General features: G+C 50.4%; 1 protein-coding gene across 3 annotated transcripts; it reads left to right on the forward strand.

Moving 5' to 3' along the window:
• The first annotated feature begins 298 nt into the window (after nt 1–298).
• Nucleotides 299–16,038, forward strand: Cnn1 (calponin 1). Of its 3 annotated transcripts, none has more exons than XM_036193208.1 (7): nt 299–364; nt 6,211–6,332; nt 7,439–7,505; nt 8,452–8,589; nt 8,749–8,859; nt 14,605–14,751; nt 14,839–15,589. In XM_036193208.1, the coding sequence occupies exons 2-7, from the start codon at nt 6,298–6,300 to the stop codon at nt 15,082–15,084; spliced, it is 744 nt and encodes a 247-aa protein (XP_036049101.1). In that variant the 5' UTR covers nt 299–364; nt 6,211–6,297; the 3' UTR covers nt 15,085–15,589. The 3 variants fall into 3 exon arrangements, with proteins under 3 accessions (XP_036049101.1, XP_036049099.1, XP_036049100.1); XM_036193206.1 differs by lacking the exon at nt 299–364 and adding an exon at nt 4,291–4,467 and having other exon boundaries at nt 14,839–16,038; XM_036193207.1 differs by lacking the exons at nt 299–364; nt 8,452–8,589 and adding an exon at nt 4,291–4,467.
• Nucleotides 16,039–19,051: the final 3,013 nt, after the last annotated feature.

The raw sequence follows: 19,051 nt of genomic DNA on the forward strand, positions 1-19,051 counted from the left end.
GGGAACTGAGGCGCAGTGCGGGCCAGTGCTGGCATGGTCAGGGACAGGGATGGGACCAGCGATGAGCTCCAGGATCAGGACGACAAGGCAGGCCCACAGAGCACCGCCCCTGGGGTACCCGGCCCCCCACCCGCCGCCGCCGTGCCAGCGCTCTGACTTCAGAGCCCGCGGGGATTCTATAAATGGCCAAGCCGCGGCGGACGGGGAGCCCCGCCGTGAGTCAGCGCTGACGTCAGCCCCACCCCCGCCCGGTGCCCGCGCCGCCAGGGGGCACCAGACCTTGCGTGCCGCAGCGATCGCTGCCCTCTCGTGGAAGTGGCTTCTGGCTGTGAATTAATTCAAATTCCACTGTACAGCCTTCAGGGTACGTGACCCGGACAACTGGACTGCACTTCTCTGTTCATCCTGTAGGACCCCCCTTAGAGGGCTGCTGTGACGCATGGGTTGCGGTCTTATGTGATGTATTTCTTAGCCCACTGGTTCTCTGTCTCTGTCTCTCTCCTCCCCTCTCTCTCTCCCTCTCTCCCACCTGCTCAGGGTTTCACCATGTAGCCCTGGCTGGCCTTAAACTCAGAGACCCACCCAACTCTGCCTCCTGCGTGCTGAGATTTAAATTGTGTGCCCCCATGACCAATCATTTCTCTTTTACTTATTTTTTCTCGTTCTCTCTCTTTTTAGTCATATTTATTATTATTATTATTTTTTGAGACAGGATCTCTCCAATGTAGCCTCTCAAACTCAGTATGTAAATTCAACATGGCTTTGAACTTCTGATCCCCGAGCTCCCGCCTTCCCATCACTGTGATTAGAGACACACCACTGAGCCCATCTTACCGCCTGGGGATAGAACCCAGCATTGGTTCTTATTCTTCTTATTATTTTGAGACGGGTCCTCAAGCACCGGCTGGCAAGTGCTCTACCAACTGAACCACACCCCCAGCACCTCATTTTATTTTGTCTGTTTTCTGAGACAGGGTCTCAAGTCATGTAGCCTAGGCTAGGTCAGAGTCACTATGCTGCTGAAGTAGCTGAGGGGGACCTTGAACTCTTGGTGTTCCCACTTGCATCTCCCAAATGATTGCCAGCATGCCCCACTAGGTTGTCAAATGGGAACAATCTGGAACAGCCCCCTCCATTCTCAAGGTCCATTTGACAATGTCTGTACAATTTCTGTTTGTCAAGGGGAAAGTAGGCCTGCTGGTGCATGCCTGTCACACTGCATCAGGATGCCAGCCTGGGCTACATCACAAAAGCCTGTCTAAAAGAAAGGGAGCAGGTGCTGGCAACTGGCCCCTCATAAAAGCTTTGGGTGCTGTTAAAGTCACAGTGCCCAGGGCAGGGCTCCACTGCAAAGAATTATCCAGCTCCAGCCATCATGTGAACCTCACAGAATGAGGACAGAGGCTGAGTTTGAATTCTGCTGTGACACAGACAAAACTGTGTGACACATTCCTAGGAGGGGGACCCCACACCCCTGCCTGTGCTGCTGTTTCTCCATCTGTAAGGTACCCATAATAACAACATCTACTGGAGGGTGCTGTGAGCATTGAGTGGGTTATACGGCCACAGTTTGGACAGGGCTTGACACAAAAGCTGTTGGCAAGTCAGGTGGGGCAATGCATGCTTGTAATTCCAGCTGCATGGGAGGTGGAGGGAGGCAAATTCCAAGTTCAGTTCCCGCCTGGGAAAGTAGTGAGACCTTGTCTCAAAGAAGCTTTTCTTTTTTCTGCATCTGTGTCTGTGTATTCAGGGCCCTAGAAGGCCAGGCCAGGGCATCAGATAACCTGCAGCTGGAGTTACAGGAGGCTGTGCACCACCAGATTTGGGAACTGGAGACTGAATTCAGGTCCTCTGCGAGAACCCTATGTGCTCTTAGCACTGAGCCATCTCTCCGGGCCGAGAAGTTTTGGCTGATGATTTGTTTCACAATATACATGACATGAAAGCAAAAAGGGGACCATTTGGGAAGAGGAGGAGACCAGATATAAAGAGCGGGGACAGGGAGGGGAGTGTGGGAGAACTATGATACTGTGCCTGAGCATGGTTGTGAATGACTGTAATTTCAGTGCTGTGGATAGAGGAACGAGAATCAGGAGTTCAGGGTCATCCTCCGCTACACTTCAAGTTTGATACTAGCCTGGGCCACATGAGACTCTGTCTCACTCCCCTCCCAAATAATTATAATAAACATTTGTATTCCATTTAGTGTGTGTGTGTGTGTGTGTGTGTGTGTGTGTGTGTGTGTGGTTGGTCACATGGCAGCCCCCTTGCATGTGGAGGTCAGAGAACAACTTTCAGATTTCTCCTTCCTTCCACCATGGAAGTCCCGGAAACTAAGCTCGGGTTCTCAGGCTTGGTGGCGAGCGCCTTTCCTTGCTAGTCCATCTTGTCAGCTCTTCCATTCCAGCTTCTGTCCAGCAGCTGGAACCGTTTCCAGTCTGCCCTTTCCTCTCAGTGCTGGCAATTATACTCAAAGTCTTCCACATGCTGGGTAAGGGATTTGCCACTGAGGTATGTCCCCAGCCCCGTCTCACAATCAAATTTTATTATTATTATTTGTTGCTGTTATTGTTATTTTAAGACAGGGTCTAACTACGCAGCTTTGGCTGATCTGGAACTTCCTCTGACCCACCTGCCTCTGTCTGCTGAGTGGTGAGATCAAAGGTGTGGACCTCCATGCCCAGATGTGTCCTTTATACATGACCAGCAAATTGCAGGTCCTTAAAGTATCCTTAATGCACAGAGATTGATGTCATCTAAATGTCACTATCCTGCCCTTGACATGATGTAGGTGGAGCATCCAGCCCCACGGTCCAGATTAGAGCTCTCCTAGATAGGGATGCTCACAGGTGTCATCCAGAGCAGCCTGAGTTGGATAGAAGACGGAGGAGAGCTCATGACCAAAGACCAGCTGACACAGGCCCTGGTGGCTCCGCTGGCCGATGGATGGAGAGGGAGAGTGGGTCCAGGATCTTTGTTCCTCATTTCCAGGAGCCCAGGCTGGTCTTGAATTCAGTACGTAGCCAAGGATGACCTTGTACTTCTGAATATCGTGTGTCTACTTCCTGGGTGCTGGGATTACACACATGCATTACCAGGCTTGGTTTACGTAGTCTTGGGGATCGAACCCAGGGTTTTGTGCATGCTAGGCAAACACTCTACTAACAGATCTATGTCCTAGCCTCACCCTTTTAACATTTTCTGTTACATTCGTGTGTGTGTGTGTGTGTGTGTGTGTGTGTGTGTGTGTGTCTGTGTGTCTGTGTGTGTGTGTCTGTGTGTGTGTGTCTGTGTGTATGTCTGTGTGTGTGTGTATCTGTGTGTGTGTGTGTGTCTGTGTGTGTGTCTGTGTGTGTGTCTGTGTGTGTGTCTGTGTGCACACAGCAGAGGTCAGAGGACAGCTTGTAGGAGTTGGCTCTCTCGTCCACTATGTGAATCCTGGGGTTCAAACTCTGGTCATCAAGTGTGTTGGTAAACATCTTAATTCATGGAACCATCTTGCCAGTTGTCCCCCACCCCATCCCTTTTAAACTAACTTGTGTGTGACAGAGAGAGAGAGAGACAGGGTCTCACTCTATAGCCCAGGCTGTGCTGGAATTCACTATGTAGCCCAGGCTGGCCTCAAGCTCTCGGGAGTTCTTTTGCCTCATGTCCTCAAGTGCTGACATTGCAGGCATGGGGACATCGTACAGCTCAGTTCTAGGTCCTTTCCTGCCCTGAGTCCTCATGAGGGTCCAGAGAGGACAGAACAGGGCACCAGATTCTTTGTGGAAACAAAGCTTTGCTGAGGTTCTTCTCCCCTGTGCCAGGTACGTACTGCACTGGGCACCCCAGAGGTGACAAGCTCTATCATTAGCTCCTCTACAGATACGGCAATAGAGGCCTAGAGAGAAGGTTATGTGTAGAGGCCCGATGTCTGGAGATCAGTCAAATTGTCTTGTTAACTACGGGGTGGGGATGAAGGCTGGGGGGCAACAGGGCAGTGGACGCAGTCCTGTCTTGGGACTGAAGAGGGACAGAGACCCATGACCTTTGAGATAAGGAGATTCAGAGATGGGGCACAGACAGTTGGCGTGGGGAGGCTGGTAGAATAGGGGTGGCCTGTGTGAGCAAACCCCTTCCCAGAAGAAGGCAAGCAGCCCCCTAGGTGGAAACAATGACACAATCAGCTCCCAATACCAAGGCCCTGACATCACGAGGGGGGGTGGCCAGTGTGTGTGTGGTGCCACGCCCCTTGGCAAGCCCCCGTGGCCAATGGGACGGGCTTGGAAGAGCCCGGGGCTGGCCTCTGAAGCTTCAAAAACGTGTGAGGAGGGAAGAGGGTGTGCAGACCCAGGCTCAGCCGCCTTGTGGCGCTTGTCAGTGTCACGGCCACCTCCGCTTTGCCAGAGCCCCCTGGCCAGAATGTCCTCCGCACATTTTAACCGAGGTCCTGCCTATGGCCTGTCCGCTGAAGTCAAGAACAAGGTAAGACTGGAGGGGACTTTCTAGCCTGGCCCTGACACCCTGCCAGGACAGACCCCGCTCCCTGAACTGCCTCCTACCTGTGTCACGTGATTCGAGACCTGAGGCCAGAAAGAGGAAGGTAAAGGGTACGGGCTGATTTTCTGTCCTTGGGACATCCCAGAGCCCTCAGCTACTTGAGGGGTGAAGTGAGGGAACCCCACTATCCATAGAGGTAATCAGAGTGCTGCGGAGATTCCCCGCCTGCTCAGAGTCCTTGTCAACCTTCTTGTTCCTGGGGGTGGGGGGGATGTAGGGAAAGGGGCAGACCTTTACCTTTAAAAAAAATCAACTCTGCACTTTGCAGAGCTAAAAGACATTGAGAGACAGCATTTTCCTGCCATGGATGGGTAAACTGAGGCTTAGAAAGGATCAGCAAGGAGCTAGGGCTCCAGATAAGGCAAGTGCGGAGCCAAACCCCTCTCCACACCAGGATAGGTCGGTTTCCTGGACAGGGGACTGCACAGAGGAGAGGCAGTCCCATTTGACAGAAGGGAACACTGAGGCTCTTTCTTTCCAGGGTCCCACAGCAGGAGTTGAGGGGAGCGAGGAGCAGGGGCTGGGACCTGGATCAGGTTGGGGATCCTAGGGCCTTGAGTTGGGGGAGCGTAGGGGGCGGGTGCTCTGCAGGAGACTGGTAGCAGCGCCGCCCCCTCCCCCAGCGCCGGCCCCAGAGTCGCAGAAGAGCCGCCGCGCCTTATAAGGCGGCCTTGGGCAGCCTGGGCCCGCGCTATATAAGGGCCGGTTTGCTTTATAAAGCCGGGCTGATGAGGAGGGGGGCGGCAGGGCTGGGGCCAGGTAAGGGGCTGCATCCCTCCTCTCCCCATTCAGTAGAAGTGAGGCATCCCCCCATCTCCCCACCACCAGGGGCTGGGAGGCCAGCATGCAGGAGGATTGCTTAAAGAACGTGAAGCGGGCCTCGCAGACAGACAGACTGGAGGGCGAGCCAGGAGGGAGATAAGAGCTAAGAGGTGGAGAAGGGAGCCGGCCGAATCCCACCCTCTACCCGGGAAGACGGGATCAGAGGGGGAGCCACAAGAGACATGAGCCCCACAGCTGGCTGGACAGGATTGTCTTCAGAGATGGGGACCCCGAGACTGCATCAAGGATGATGTACAGAGTTGGGGGACAATGAGAGAGACAGGGGCTGAGGACAGACTTAAGGAGTAGATGGGAACAAGATAACCCTCACTTCTAACCAGGGACTCTCTGTGTGTGATGGCGGGGTCTACACTGAGATAGCTCTAAGAGCAGCGTCCCAGCACCCCAGCACCCAGGGGCTCCTTCTTAGGGTTCATCCCCACCCCCACTTGAAGGCATCTTCTCTTCCAACTGGAGAGTGGAGGGGGGTGGGTCAGGAGAAGCTAAGCCCCAAGTTTGGCTTGAAGGGGAAACCAAGGAGCCAAGCGCCGCCCCCCAGCTTCAAGGATCTGGCTCTCCAGCCCCCTCTTGTCTATTCATGGGTGCCAAACCTCAGAATGCCCGGAATGGCCCCCTGGGCAGGTGCCACCTCAATCCTGGCCCTCCGCCTCCCCCAAGTCCTGCCCCCACCACCACCGTGGACACTAACACAGGATTGCCTTAGTTGGGATGGGATGAAGTAGGAGATCGGGCCTGTCTGGGCTGAGATGGGACCCAGAAAGCCAAAGCTACTCTCTGTTGCCTGCATCCTCATCACCTGCCCCTCATCCCCCGTCTCTACCTCAGTTGGCCCAGAAATACGACCATCAGCGGGAGCAGGAGCTGAGAGAGTGGATTGAGGGGGTGACAGGTCGCCGCATCGGGAACAACTTCATGGATGGCCTCAAAGATGGGATCATTCTTTGCGAGTGAGTAAGGTTCTTAGGGTACAGACCTTGCCCCGAACCAGGCACCCCACTCCATATAGGCCCTCAACATCACCTGATGATCCCAAACCTGGAGCTGGAGTTAGACACTGATATTTGCAGCCACCTATGCTTGAAAGGCAGCAAAGACTCCCTTGTGTCTGATTCACAGGCAGAGATGACTGAGTCCTTCAGGTTTAAAAGCCCTGAGGTGTTCCCAGGCCATTCCTTAGCTAGCACACGCTGCAGGGTGAGGCCTATCTATAGATCCCAGTAGGCAAAAATGGCCGTTTATTGACAGTTTTAGTACATTATGGTGGTGTCACAGTAATTTATGTAGACCCTGGCTTCCCACTGCTCCTCATCACAGGAGTAGCTCACAATGGCTTGGCACATACCTGGGATCCCCAGCACAGGGCGGAGGTACAGTTCAGTGCAGAACATACTTACAAGGCTGACTGAGTTCCATCCTGAACACTTACACAGCCAACCGACCAAACAGTCATTTACTTATTGTCCATGTAATGAGCATTTATAGAGTTCCTGATACACACAGGCCTTTGCTCTAGGCATGTGGGCAGTGAACCCGACTCCATGTGGAGTCTTGAGGGAGACACTGCACTGGTTCCACATCCATATTATCACCAAGAAAAGAAAAGATAACCAAATAACCAACCAGATAATCACACTCTTGCCAGTAGGAAGAAAATACCATGAAGAAAGTCCAATGGGCTGATGATTGGGTCAGTGGGTAAAGGTACTTGTCACCAAGACTGATGACCTGAGTTCAATTCCCAGGACCCACATGTTGGAAGGAGGGAACAGACTCCTGAAAGCTGTCCACTGTCTTCTACACACAGAGCATTCCACATGTATGTGCATGTTGTGCCATGCACACTCATGTGCATGTATACACATACAAATGGAAACCACAACAGCAAACACTGACATGTGAACACAGGACATTCAGCCTGACTCAAGGACTTTCTGGCTGTCCCACACCCACCATGAGCATGGGCTAGGTAGCATCCTCTTCCAGCTGTTACCTACTCGCCTTGCCTGGACTCTGAAGCAGCTGGGACTCACTTTCCCCGTCTCTTTATTACTAGATTCATCAACAAGCTCCAGCCAGGTTCTGTGAAGAAGGTAAATGAGTCAACCCAAAACTGGCACCAGGTAAGTCCAGATACGAGCTACGAGTTTGTTTTCTGTTTTAGTAATGAGGATTGAACCCATTGAGTGTGCTAGGCCAGCGCTCAACTGCCTAGTAATGCCCCAGTCCTCACTGGGCCCCTCACTGGGGGTTCTAGGCAGGGGCTCTACCACTGAGCCACACCCCAGCCCCTCACTGGGGGTTCTAGGCAGGGCTCTACCACTGAGCCACGCCCCAGCCCCTCACTGGGGGTTCTAGGCAGGGCTCTACCACTGAGCCACACCCCAGCCCCTCACTGGGGGTTCTAGGCAGGGCTCTAGGTTAGAACCATGCCCAACCATGGCCTTCTATTGTTGGCCTTGTCAAAGGCTCTCCTCTCACAGTCAGAGAACAACTCTGGTCTTGGTTCCCTCCTACCTTCTTTGAGACAGATTTCCATCTCTGTTGTTTTCTATTGGGTACACCAGGCTTGCTGTCTCCTGAACTTGTGAGGATTGCGTCTCTACTTCCTGTCTCTCCTTACAGGAGTCCTAGGATTACAGATATTTATGCCACATGTCTGACTTTTACTCTGTTTCTAGAGATTCAAACTCAGGTCCTGATACTTGTGCAGGAAGGTTTTGTGGTGTTTGTTTGTTTGTTGTTGTTGTTTGTTTGTTTTTTGTCTTACCAAAAACATCTCCCTGGCTCCTACTTTTTATTTTGAGACAATGTCTCATTAAGTTGCCCAGACAGGCCTAAATTTGCAATCCTGCCTCAGCCTCCTGAGAGGATGGGATGGCAGGTCACTAAGTTGTTTAATTTTATGTGTGTGTGTGTGTGTGTGTACACTTGTGTGGGCAAGTGCACACAGGAGCCAGAAGTAGGCAATGGAACCCTTGGAGCTGGAGTTATAGGAGTTTCATTCAATCCCTCATCCACCAGCCCCTCAGCCCTCCACCCTCCCATCCCTGACCTCTTCCCTTACAGCTGGAGAACATAGGAAATTTCATTAAAGCCATTACCAAATATGGAGTGAAACCCCACGACATCTTTGAGGCCAATGACCTATTTGAGAACACCAACCATACACAGGTTCAGTCTACTCTCCTGGCTCTGGCCAGCATGGTGAGTGTGCAGGCAGAGTGGGCACAGGACAGGGGCTGGGGCTGGACATTTGGGCCACTGAGCCTCACCGAAAGTGCAGGGAGGTGTTGGTGAGTGTCGGAGGGGAATGAGGCCTCCTGGAGGCTCATCTGTGGTTCATGTCCACCTTTGCCCTTGCAGGCCAAGACAAAAGGAAACAAGGTCAATGTGGGCGTCAAATATGCAGAGAAACAAGAGCGGAGATTTGAGCCTGAGAAGCTGAGAGAAGGTCGGAACATCATTGGGCTCCAGGTATGGCGTCTTCCTCACATGGGCTGCTCTGGGCTGAGGGGATGGCAGCCCAGACCCTGGAGGCTCTGGGGGTCAGAATATCTGTACGAACTGGCTGCGAAAACTGTCAGTGTTTTCTACTTACTAACTTGCTCCCTCTGCCCATACTCTGAAGTAGTTCCTGTTTTTAACAGACCTTAAAATTATTTTATTTATTTATCTTTATGTGTATGAATGTTTTGCCTGTGTGTATGCCTATGATGTGCATAGTGCACATGGAGGCCAGAAGAGGGCATTGGAGCCCCTGGAACTGGAGTCACAGACAGTTGTAAGCATCCATGTGGGTGCTTGGAACCAAACCCAGCTCCTCTGAAAGAGCAGTCAGTGCTCTTAACCACTGAGCCACCTCTCCAGCCTCTAGATCCCTTTAAAAATTATTCTTATATTTATTTGCTGCATGTGTATCGTGTGTGTGTGGTACCCATAGAGATAACAAGAGGGCATCAGACAACCACCACAGATGGTTGGAAGTGGCCATGTGAGCACTGGGAATCGAACTCAGGTCCTCTGGAAGGGCAGCCAGTGCTTTTAACCCCTAAGCCTTCTCTCCAGCCTCTTTGTATAGATAGAGAAACTAAGGTTTGCAGAAGGAGCAACACTACTTCTTTTCTTCGGTGTTGGGAATGGAGTCTAGGGGCTCATGTAAGCTAGGCAAGCACTGGACCTTATATATCTATGGATGTGGTGTGCATGCACATCAAGGTCAGAGGTCAGCCACTATTGCCACTCCCCAGGAGCCATCCACCTTGGCTTGTTTGTTGTTTTGTTTTGGTTTGGTTTGGTTTTTTTGAGACAGAGTTTCTCTGTGTAGCTTTGGAGCCTGTCCTGGATCTCGCTCTGTAGCCCACGCTGGCCTCGAACTCACAGAGACCAGCCTGGCTCTGCCTCCCGAGTGCTGGGATTAAAGGTGTGTGCCACCACCGCCTGGCCACACCTTCCTTTTTGAGACAGGTCTCTCATTGGGTTTCTTAGTTTACACTCTGATACTAGGATAAAACACTAACCTAAGCTTTAGAAGGAAGGAGTTTGTTTGGCCTCCATTTTGTACATCACAGTATATCATGGAGAGAAAGAAGTCAGGGCAGGAATTCAAGCAGGCACCTGTAGTCAGGGACGGAAACAGAGACCATGAAGAAATGTTGCTTATTGCCTTGCTTCCCACGGCTTCTCAATTTTCTTATGCAACCCAGGCACCACCTGCCTAGGGATGGTGCCACCCACAGTGGGCTGCGTCTTCTCATATCAATCAATAATCAAGAAAATGGCCGACAGTCTTGCCCACAAACCAATCTGACGGAGAGAATTCCTCAACTGACGTTCGTTCCCCTTTCCCAGGTGACTCTAGTTTGTGTCAAGTTGACAAAAACAACCAGCACAGCTGACCTCTTATTAACTTGACACACAAACGTCACTATTAAAGCACACCCTTTCCTTTCCTGTTATTTCCAAAGCCCTCCTCTACTGCAGACCACTCTGAATGTACCCGATCTTGTTCAGTCCCAAGATCTCATGTTAATATCACAATATCAAACTGTAACTTTAAATGTCTCATAGTCTTTAAAAAATTCAAACACTTTTTTTTTTTTGAGCTGAGGATTGAACCCAGGGCCTTGTGCTTGCTAGGCAAGCGCTCTACCACTGAGCTAAATCCCCAACCCCAAAATTCAAACACTTTAAAAGTTCAAAGTCTCTTAATGTGGGCTTCTGTAAAGATGTGGGTTTTTTTTTTTTGTTTGTTTGTTTTTTGGTTTTTTTTTTTCAAGACAGGGTTTCTCTGTGTAGCTTTGCGCCTTTCCTGGATCTCGCTCTGTAGCCCAGGCTGGCCTGGAACTCACCGAGATCCTCCTGCCTCTGCCTCCTAAGTGCTGGGATTAAAGGCGTGTGCCACAACCGCCCGGAGGTAAAGATGTTTTTAAAAAGTAAATATTTTCTTACTCCAAAAGGAAAGAATAAAGGCATTATACAAAATTAAAGTCCATCAGTGTAGCTCCAAATCTTTCTTTTTTTTACTTTCAGTTTTATTTCAGCTGCAGTCAACATATGTTAACTGCTATACACTGCAACTCTCTTTAACAAACATGTAGTGTCATGTTCAAAGTATAAAGACGTAGAATGGGACCCCCAGGAAAGAGATGCTCTACAAATAAAGAAAAAGCAGAGGAAGAGCCAGCCATGGTGGTACATGCCTTTAGTCCCAGCACTCGAGGCACAGGCTGGAGATCTGTAAGTTCAAGGCCAATCTAGGCTTTAGAGAGAGTTCCAGGACAGCCAGGGCTACAGAATAAAACCCTATCTCAAAAAAAAAAGTTTTATGTGGGCATTTAGTGCTATGAATTTTCCCCTTAGCACCGCTTTCAGAGTGTCCTATAAATTTGGGTATGTTGTACTGTGTCTCAAAAAGACCAATCTGTCAAAAAAAATTTTTTTTAAATAGACTATGTCAAAGAGGAAATAACATCGTCACCATTCTCCTGCACCCTCTGCAGGACAGAAATCATACAATAGGACTTCTTCATGTATAATAAATGTGATCTTGATTAATAATAAATAGGATAATGAAACCCATATATACAACACTATCCACTTATTTTTTTTTTAATGCTGAATGCCGTTTATTGAAAGAGGGAGGAGGTCTTAAATACAGGCTTACAGCACAATGAGAGAACCCTGGAGGGCAGAAGTTCGCTACCTATGTTTTCCAATCTTGCATCTAAGCTGTTAATGCCCAATATGCAGGATACACAGACAAGGAACTTCCTTAAGCATTCAGGAAAGTGGAATCCGGCAGGGAATTAGCATAGGGAGGATATCAAGGTCAAGGTCAGCAAGCAAGGCAACAGTTACCCAAAACGGGGGGGGGGGGAAGGGGGGCAGGGCCCTACAGATCCCCCCTTTTACTAAAAAATGTAGCTCCAAATCTTGTAGCTCAGTGTTTGACATTTGGGACTCATGATCCTCTGGGCTCCAAAGGGCTTGGGCAGCTGTACTCTGGCTCTGCCACCTGTAACACAGGCTTGTCTTGTAGGCTCAGGGAGGCTCCACATCACACCCGCTGTCCTTAGTGGTTATTTCACAGTATATCTCCAATATACTAGAGATCACCATTGCAACCTAGGTGCACCTTTTCCAGTGGCCTCCTGACCTCTCCTCTGGGACTCTGACCCTAACTCACGGTATAAATCCTCAGTGTCTGTCCATGACCCCCCTTCAGTCCTGGGGTTTCCACTGCAGCTGAGGCTCTATTTTCTGGCCTTTCAGTACTAAGTCTCAGTTGATCTCCATGAGCCTTTCAATCTTGCAGCTTTAATGATACAAAAAAAACAGTACCATTGGGGAGACTCTCACACATTACCAAGTTCAGCAGCCAGCTTAAGATGGAGCCTTGGCCCTTCTCGACGATAGTGTCTTTGTGCCAACCCTGAAGAAATACTCCCAGATTTCACCTCCATGACACTGGTATCTTCTTAATCACTGTTCATTTCTCAGCTTCCACAAACCAGCATCAACTGATCAAGTGTCCCAGTAAAGCAAAGGTTTCACTTCAGTGGTGCTGGTAACTTCTCCTCCTCCTTCTTCTCTTCCTTCCCCTTCTTTTGAATTACTTTATGTGCATGAGTGTCTTTTTTTTTTTTTTTTTAAAGATTTATTTATTTATTATGTACACAGAAGAGGGCGCCAGATCTCACTACAGATGGTTGTGAACCACCATGTGGGTGCTGGGAATTGAACTCAGGACCTGGAAGAGCAGTCAGTGCTCTTAACCTCTGAGCCATCTCTCCAGCCCCGCATGAGTTTCTTATTAGCATGTATGTATGTGCACCATGTGAGCGCAGTGTCTGAGGAGGTATGAAGAGGACAGTGGATGTCTGTGAGCCACTGGATGGGTGCTGGGTCCTCAGCAAGAACAGCAGTTAACCACTGTGCCATCTCTCCAGCGCGGGGTTCTTGTTAATCAAAGCCGATTCTTAAGCCCAGCTGACCAGACACCATAGATTCATATTTGCTATTTTATGTGTATGGGTGTTTTGCCTACATGTATGTATGTGCACATGTGTCTGCTACCAGTGAAGTCCAGAAGAGGGCATCAGATCCCTTGAAAATGTAATTAGAGGTGGTTTTGAATCCTGTGCATGCTGGGAATAGAACCTGTGTCCTCTGGAAGGGCAGGGCAGCCAGTGTTTGTAACCACTGAGTCACCTCTCCAGCACCAGATTCTTTTTTTTTTTTTTTTTTTTTTTAAGATTTATTTATTATGTTTACAGTGTTCTGCGTGCATGTATGTCTGCAGGTCAGAAGAGGGCACCAGATCTCATTACAGATGGTTGTGAACCACCATGTGGGTTGCTGGGAGTTGAACTCAGGACCTCTGGAAGAGCAGTCAGTGCTCTTTACCTCTGAGCCATCTCTCCAGCCCCAGCACCAGATTCTTAATTCCAAAGTCGTGTAAATGACAACTTCACCCTTCCCTCCGAAACATCACAAGCCAGGCCTTTGCTGTCTGTTTCTTTCAGCATTCCTGTCTTCCAAGTTTCCACGGAATTTCTCAGCAGGCTCTAGCATTTGATGGCTTTTCTAGCCCACGGCTTCACAATCTCCATATTAGGGCTCTCCCATTTGGCTAGACTGGCTGGCCAGAAAGCCCAGGGAATCCACCTGTCTCTGCCTCCTCAGCCCTGGGATTATGAGTGCCTACCACCATGTCCAGTTCCCTTAGGTAATGCTGGGCACTGAACTCAGGTCCTGGTGCTTGAAAGACAAGCACTACTTGAGACAGGTCTCCTCTAGCCCAGGTTAGCCCTGGATTCACTGCTCAAACAAAGCTAGCCTTGAGTGTCTCTTCTGATCCTCCTGCCTCCACCTCCCTCAGTTTTTATCCTGACACAGTCTTACTAAGCTCCTTGGGCTGGCGGCTGGTTTGTGCTGTAGGCAAGGCAGCTTTACACCTCCTTCCTTAGCCTCCCGTCAAGTAGCTAGGACCACAGAGCTGTGTTAGCAGGCCCAGCTTGAATCGACCTTTTTCTCTTTTTGTTTGAGACAAGATCTCACTGTGTATCAGTGGCTGACCTGGAACCCACTCTGTAGACCAGGCTGGCTTCAAACTCAGAGATCCACCTGCCTCTGCCTTCTTAGGTCATTTCCTTTCACTATGTGGGTCCCATGGATCAACCCAGGCCATCGGGCTTGGAGGCAAGAACCTTTACCCACCATGCCATCTGTCTCTCAGGCCCTGGCCGTAAACTTCTGATCATCGCCAGGTGGTGGTGGCGCATGCCTTTAATCCCAGCATTCGGGAGGCAGAGGCAGGAGAATCTCTGTGAGTTCGAAGCCAGCCTGGGCTACCAAATGAGTTCCAGGAAAGGTGCAAAGCTACACAGAGAAACCCTGTCTCGAAAAACCAAAAAAAAAACAAAAACAAAAACAAACAAAAAAACCAAACACCCAAAACAAAAAACAAACAAACAACCCCTCCCCCCCCAAAAAAAAAACCCCTGATCCTCTTGGGATTACAGTTGTGGGCCACCACACATGGCCGTAGTTCCCTTCAGCCAGGATTCCAGTTGACAAGAGGTGGGCCACTCCGTGACCCTGAGTCTGGTCACGCAATATCCCCACTCCTAGTATTTTTGGATTCCTGCTTTGCCATCAAACTTCTCTCGTGGGTCACAGGGACACTCTGTAATCCTTATTGATTAATCTCTTTCCCAGATGGGCACCAACAAATTTGCCAGTCAGCAGGGCATGACAGCCTATGGTACCCGGCGTCACCTCTATGACCCCAAACTGGGTACGGATCAGCCGCTGGACCAGGCCACCATCAGCCTGCAGATGGGCACCAACAAGGGCGCTAGCCAGGTCTGTGTGGTCAGTGGGACTCCTGGTGAGATGGGGCTGTGGAGAGGGGCTGCTACCCCTGTGCCTTAACCACTGTTCCCTCCTTAGGCTGGCATGACGGCACCAGGCACCAAGCGGCAGATCTTTGAGCCAGGACTGGGAATGGAACACTGTGACACGCTCAACGTCAGCCTGCAGATGGGCAGCAACAAGGGGGCCTCGCAGAGGGGCATGACAGTGTATGGGCTGCCCCGGCAGGTGTACGATCCCAAGTACTGCCTGACTCCGGAATACCCAGAGCTGGGCGAGCCCACCCACAATCACCACCCACACAACTACTATAACTCTGCCTAGGGGCCCCAAGGGGGCTGGCTGCTGCTCTTGGCTGGACCCAGCTGGCCCAGCCAACCCCATCTCCTGCATGGCGTCCCCCAGCCCCTAGCATCTGTCTATAGGGTTACAGTTTGGGGAGATCAGGCCGAAGGGGGTGGTGGGAAGAAGGGGGCCCCTCATCCCTGTAGCTCTCGAAGGGCCCAACACAGAATCGGGTGTCCCCAACAGCATCCAAAGGACGCACTGAGTAAAGGTATTTCAGCTGCCCCCTTTTACTCCCTTACAAGTGTAGCTCCCAGAACCAGAAACCCTCCAAGCGAAGCCCCCAGAACCCAGGCTTGGCCTGACCCCTGCCCCATTCCTGCAGCGGGAGCAGAATGCATGCCTGAAACGCAGCGGACACACAGTTTGGTTTTGCAGTGACTGGCGTTTGTGGATGGACAGCAGCGTTTGTAACTTGAGCACTTTCTTTTTCTATTTCACTGGAGCACAATAAACGGCTGTGACATCATCCGAGCTGAGAGCAGGCTGATCCGGAGTGTTGCTTAGTCTCCGTCATTCTCCCATACACATACACTGGGGCTGGGGCTGGCTCCGAGCTAGGCAAGGCACTTGACACCAAGCTCGATGACCTGAGTTCAGTCTTTGTACCCACATGGTAGAGGAGAATCAGTTCCTGCAACATCCTCTGACCTCCACACACAAGCCATGTGATACGCATACCCTTCCCTAAATAAATATGTAATTAAATTAAAGATACACCTACAGACCTCACATGACTATAGAGGGCAGGCACATTGCAAATGCCACATACACATAAACAAAATGATGTGAGGGTCCTGGGAGGGGTTCCCAGGTTGTGTGCAAGTGGCATGGACTGGTCCTACTGGGCTGGGGTAATGGTTCCCAATGTTGGCAGAGCAGTTAACTTTGGGGCATGGCTTTCTCTGTATGCTTGTCTTGTACTCAGCGGTCTATCTTCTGTTATAACTGAATCTCATGGGCTGGTGAGATGTCTCAACTGGTAAAGGTGTTTGCTATCAAGCCTGACAACCTGAGTTCATTCCCCAGGATGGAAGAAGAGAACCAACTCTTGGTAAATCATCCTCTACCTCTTGCCACAGCACACACATACCCACCCACACAAATACATGTCTAAAAATCAAAACAAAACAAAACAAAACAAAACCCTGAGCCCCAGGAGTGCCTACACTCCTGAAAGTCTAGACGGGACTCTGACCTCCCCTTGCCTCAGCAAGGCCCGTTTTCTTGAAGAAGGCTCTAGATATTCTGCCTGAAAGCCATTGTCAGCTGATCAGGGATCCAAGGAGAGAACGCAGAAAATGGGAGTCCAGAGAGCCCCTTCCCCACCCCGTCACTCCCAGGACAGAAGTTGAAGCTGTAACCCCTGGAGATCAGCATGCACAGACACATAGACACCCTGGCCTCCCAAACTGGATCCCAGGTGCCTTGGCCCCCCAGGTGCTGAGGCTCTGCCTGTCAGGTGAGGTGTTAATGACACAGGGTGCTGTTGCCCACACCAGGCACCCCTTCTGCTGAATCCCGTGGACACTGGTCTGGAAACCTACCCACCGCTGTTGCCTGGGCACTCCAGCTCCTGCCAAGCCCAAAGGACCTTGGTGCACCAAGGGGCATATCACTAAGAGTGGGGTTTAGCGATAAGATCCGGCAGCCCAGCTGAGTAGCCACCACTTCTGGGTCACTCACTGCCTTTCTTGGCTGTTCCCGTTCTGCAATGGCCACAGAACCGCTTGATGCCAGGCTCTGCTACCTGCTCATTCAGCATGGCTCCAGCAGCTTCTTTCTTCTATACAGAGACAGAATCTACATAGCCCTGGCTGTCCTCTGTAGTAATATTGTTCGCCAATATATTGTGCACCCTAATAAACTTATCTGGGGTCAGAGAACAGAACAGCCACTAGATATAGAGGCCAGAAAATGGTCTTTAATCCTGGCATTCTGAAGGCAGAGATCTGTTTAGATATCTGTGCGTTCAAAGCTACACTGGAAACAGCCAGGCATGGTGACACACACCTTTAATCCCAGGAAGTGATGGCAGGAAGCAGAAAGGTATATAAGGTGTGAGGACCAGGAACTAGAGCAATGTTAAGCTTTTAGGCTTTTAAGCAGCAGTTCAGCTGAGATTCATTCTGGATGAGGACTCAGAGGCTCCAGTCTGAGGAAACAGGGTCAGCTGAGGAAATGGCAAGGTGAGGCTGTGGCTTGTTCTGCTTCTCTGATCTTCCAGCATTCACTCTGATACCTGGCTTCGGGTTTGTTTTTATTAATAAGACCTTCTAACAATTCATGCTACAGTCCTGGAGCTCACAGAGATCTGTGTGCCACCATGCCCAGCACCAGCAGTTTCTTGTGTGTGGTACGCACAACTGTTTGTGTGGCTTGTGCACAGTGAGCATGAGGGCAGAGCCTTTGCTTTATTTCTGGAGACAGGGAGCCCTCCCTGAATCCAGGACCCACCGATGTGGTTAGGCTGGCTGGCCAGAGCTCCAGAGATCTGCCTGTCTCTACCACCCTAGTGCCAGGGCAAGGGCTAGACAGCAGCTTTCACATGGTGCTAGGGACCTGAACTCAGGACAATCACTGACGGCCATCTTCTGAGCTCTCTACAAATTTCTTGTACCATTGGGGAACTCTAAACCACAGGTTGCTGTCCAGGCTCATAAGGCCAAGTTGAAGATTTGAGTCCAGGTTCTTGGTTCAGGTGTCCTGCTGGGCAGTGGTGGCACACACCTTTAATCCCAGCACTTGGGAGGCAGAGGCAGGAGGATCTCTGTGAGTCTGAGGCCAGCCTGGTCTACAGAGCGAGATCCAGGAAAGGTGCAAAACTATACAGAGAAACCCTGTCTCGAAAAAAACAAAAAAACAACAAAAAAACAAAAAACCCCACTTAAACATGTATTTAGCGTGTGGGTGCCACAGAGCAGGTGTGGTGGTTAGAGGACACTAGGGAGTTAATGCCTTCTTTACCATGGGGCGGTGAGGGGCAGGGGTAGCGTGAGGTCAGAACTTAAATTGCCAAGCTTACACAGCAAACACTTTGCCCCTGAACAGCTTGTTGGCCCAGTTTTTGTTATCTGTGTGTGTGATGTGTGGGAGTTTGTGCTACAGGGTACATGTGGAGGTCAGAGGACTACCAGGAGTCAGTTCTCTCCCCCTGCCATGGGGGTCCTGGGGATTGACTCAGGGCATCAGGCCTGTGAGCTGAGACATCTGACTTTTTGTTGTTGTTAGTTGTTTTTTTTGAGACTGGGTCTCACTATGTAGCCTTGGCTGGCCCAGAACTCAGAGATCTTCCTACCTCTCCCTCCTGAGTGCTAAGACATGGCTCAGAGGTTCAGAGCACTTGCTGTTCTTGCAGAGGACCTGAGTTCAGTTTAGTCCTCATACCAGGTCACTCAGAATCCTCTAATTCCCAGCTCCAGGAGAACCAATGCCTCTTCTTCAGGCCCTCACTCACACACAAGTCCACAAGCAGACACACCCACCCATACGTAATTAGAATAAAAAACAAACCTTTAAAAGCTTGTGCTACCATGCCCAGCCCAATCATGCTTTTTGAGACAGGGTCTCTCACTGGCCTGGAGGATCAGCTTGTGTCTACCTCCTCAGCACTGGGTTCTGGGGATCCAGCAAGGTCTTCGTGCTTGTGTAGCAAGGACTTACTGACTGAACTGTCTCCCCAGCCATCTCTATGGTTTTCACTCGGCTGCAAACACAAAGCCAGGTGTCTGTTTGGTCCTCCGGTGTACTGTGCACGCAGAATCCTCCAATTATGGAATTATTATTATTGTTATATTTGTTTTTTTAAAAGATTTATTTATTTTTATTATGTATACAGTGTTCTGTCTGCATGTATGCCTGCAGGCCAGAAGAGGGCACCAGATCTCATTACAGATGGCTGTGAGGCACCATGTGGTTGCTGGGAATTGAACTCAGGACCTTTGGA

The sequence above is a fragment of the Onychomys torridus genome, chromosome 7 (genome assembly GCF_903995425.1).
Source record: "Onychomys torridus chromosome 7, mOncTor1.1, whole genome shotgun sequence".
Taxonomy (NCBI): domain Eukaryota; kingdom Metazoa; phylum Chordata; class Mammalia; order Rodentia; family Cricetidae; genus Onychomys; species Onychomys torridus.

Coding starts and splice junctions, on each gene's coding strand:
- Cnn1 (XM_036193206.1), top strand. CDS start 4,405: ATGTCCTCCGCACATTTTAACCGAGGTCCTGCCTATGGCCTGTCCGCT. Junction 8,590..8,748: donor TCCTGGCTCTGGCCAGCATG/GTGAGTGTGCAG, acceptor TTGCCCTTGCAG/GCCAAGACAAAAGGAAACAA. Junction 14,752..14,838: donor CCAACAAGGGCGCTAGCCAG/GTCTGTGTGGTC, acceptor TTCCCTCCTTAG/GCTGGCATGACGGCACCAGG.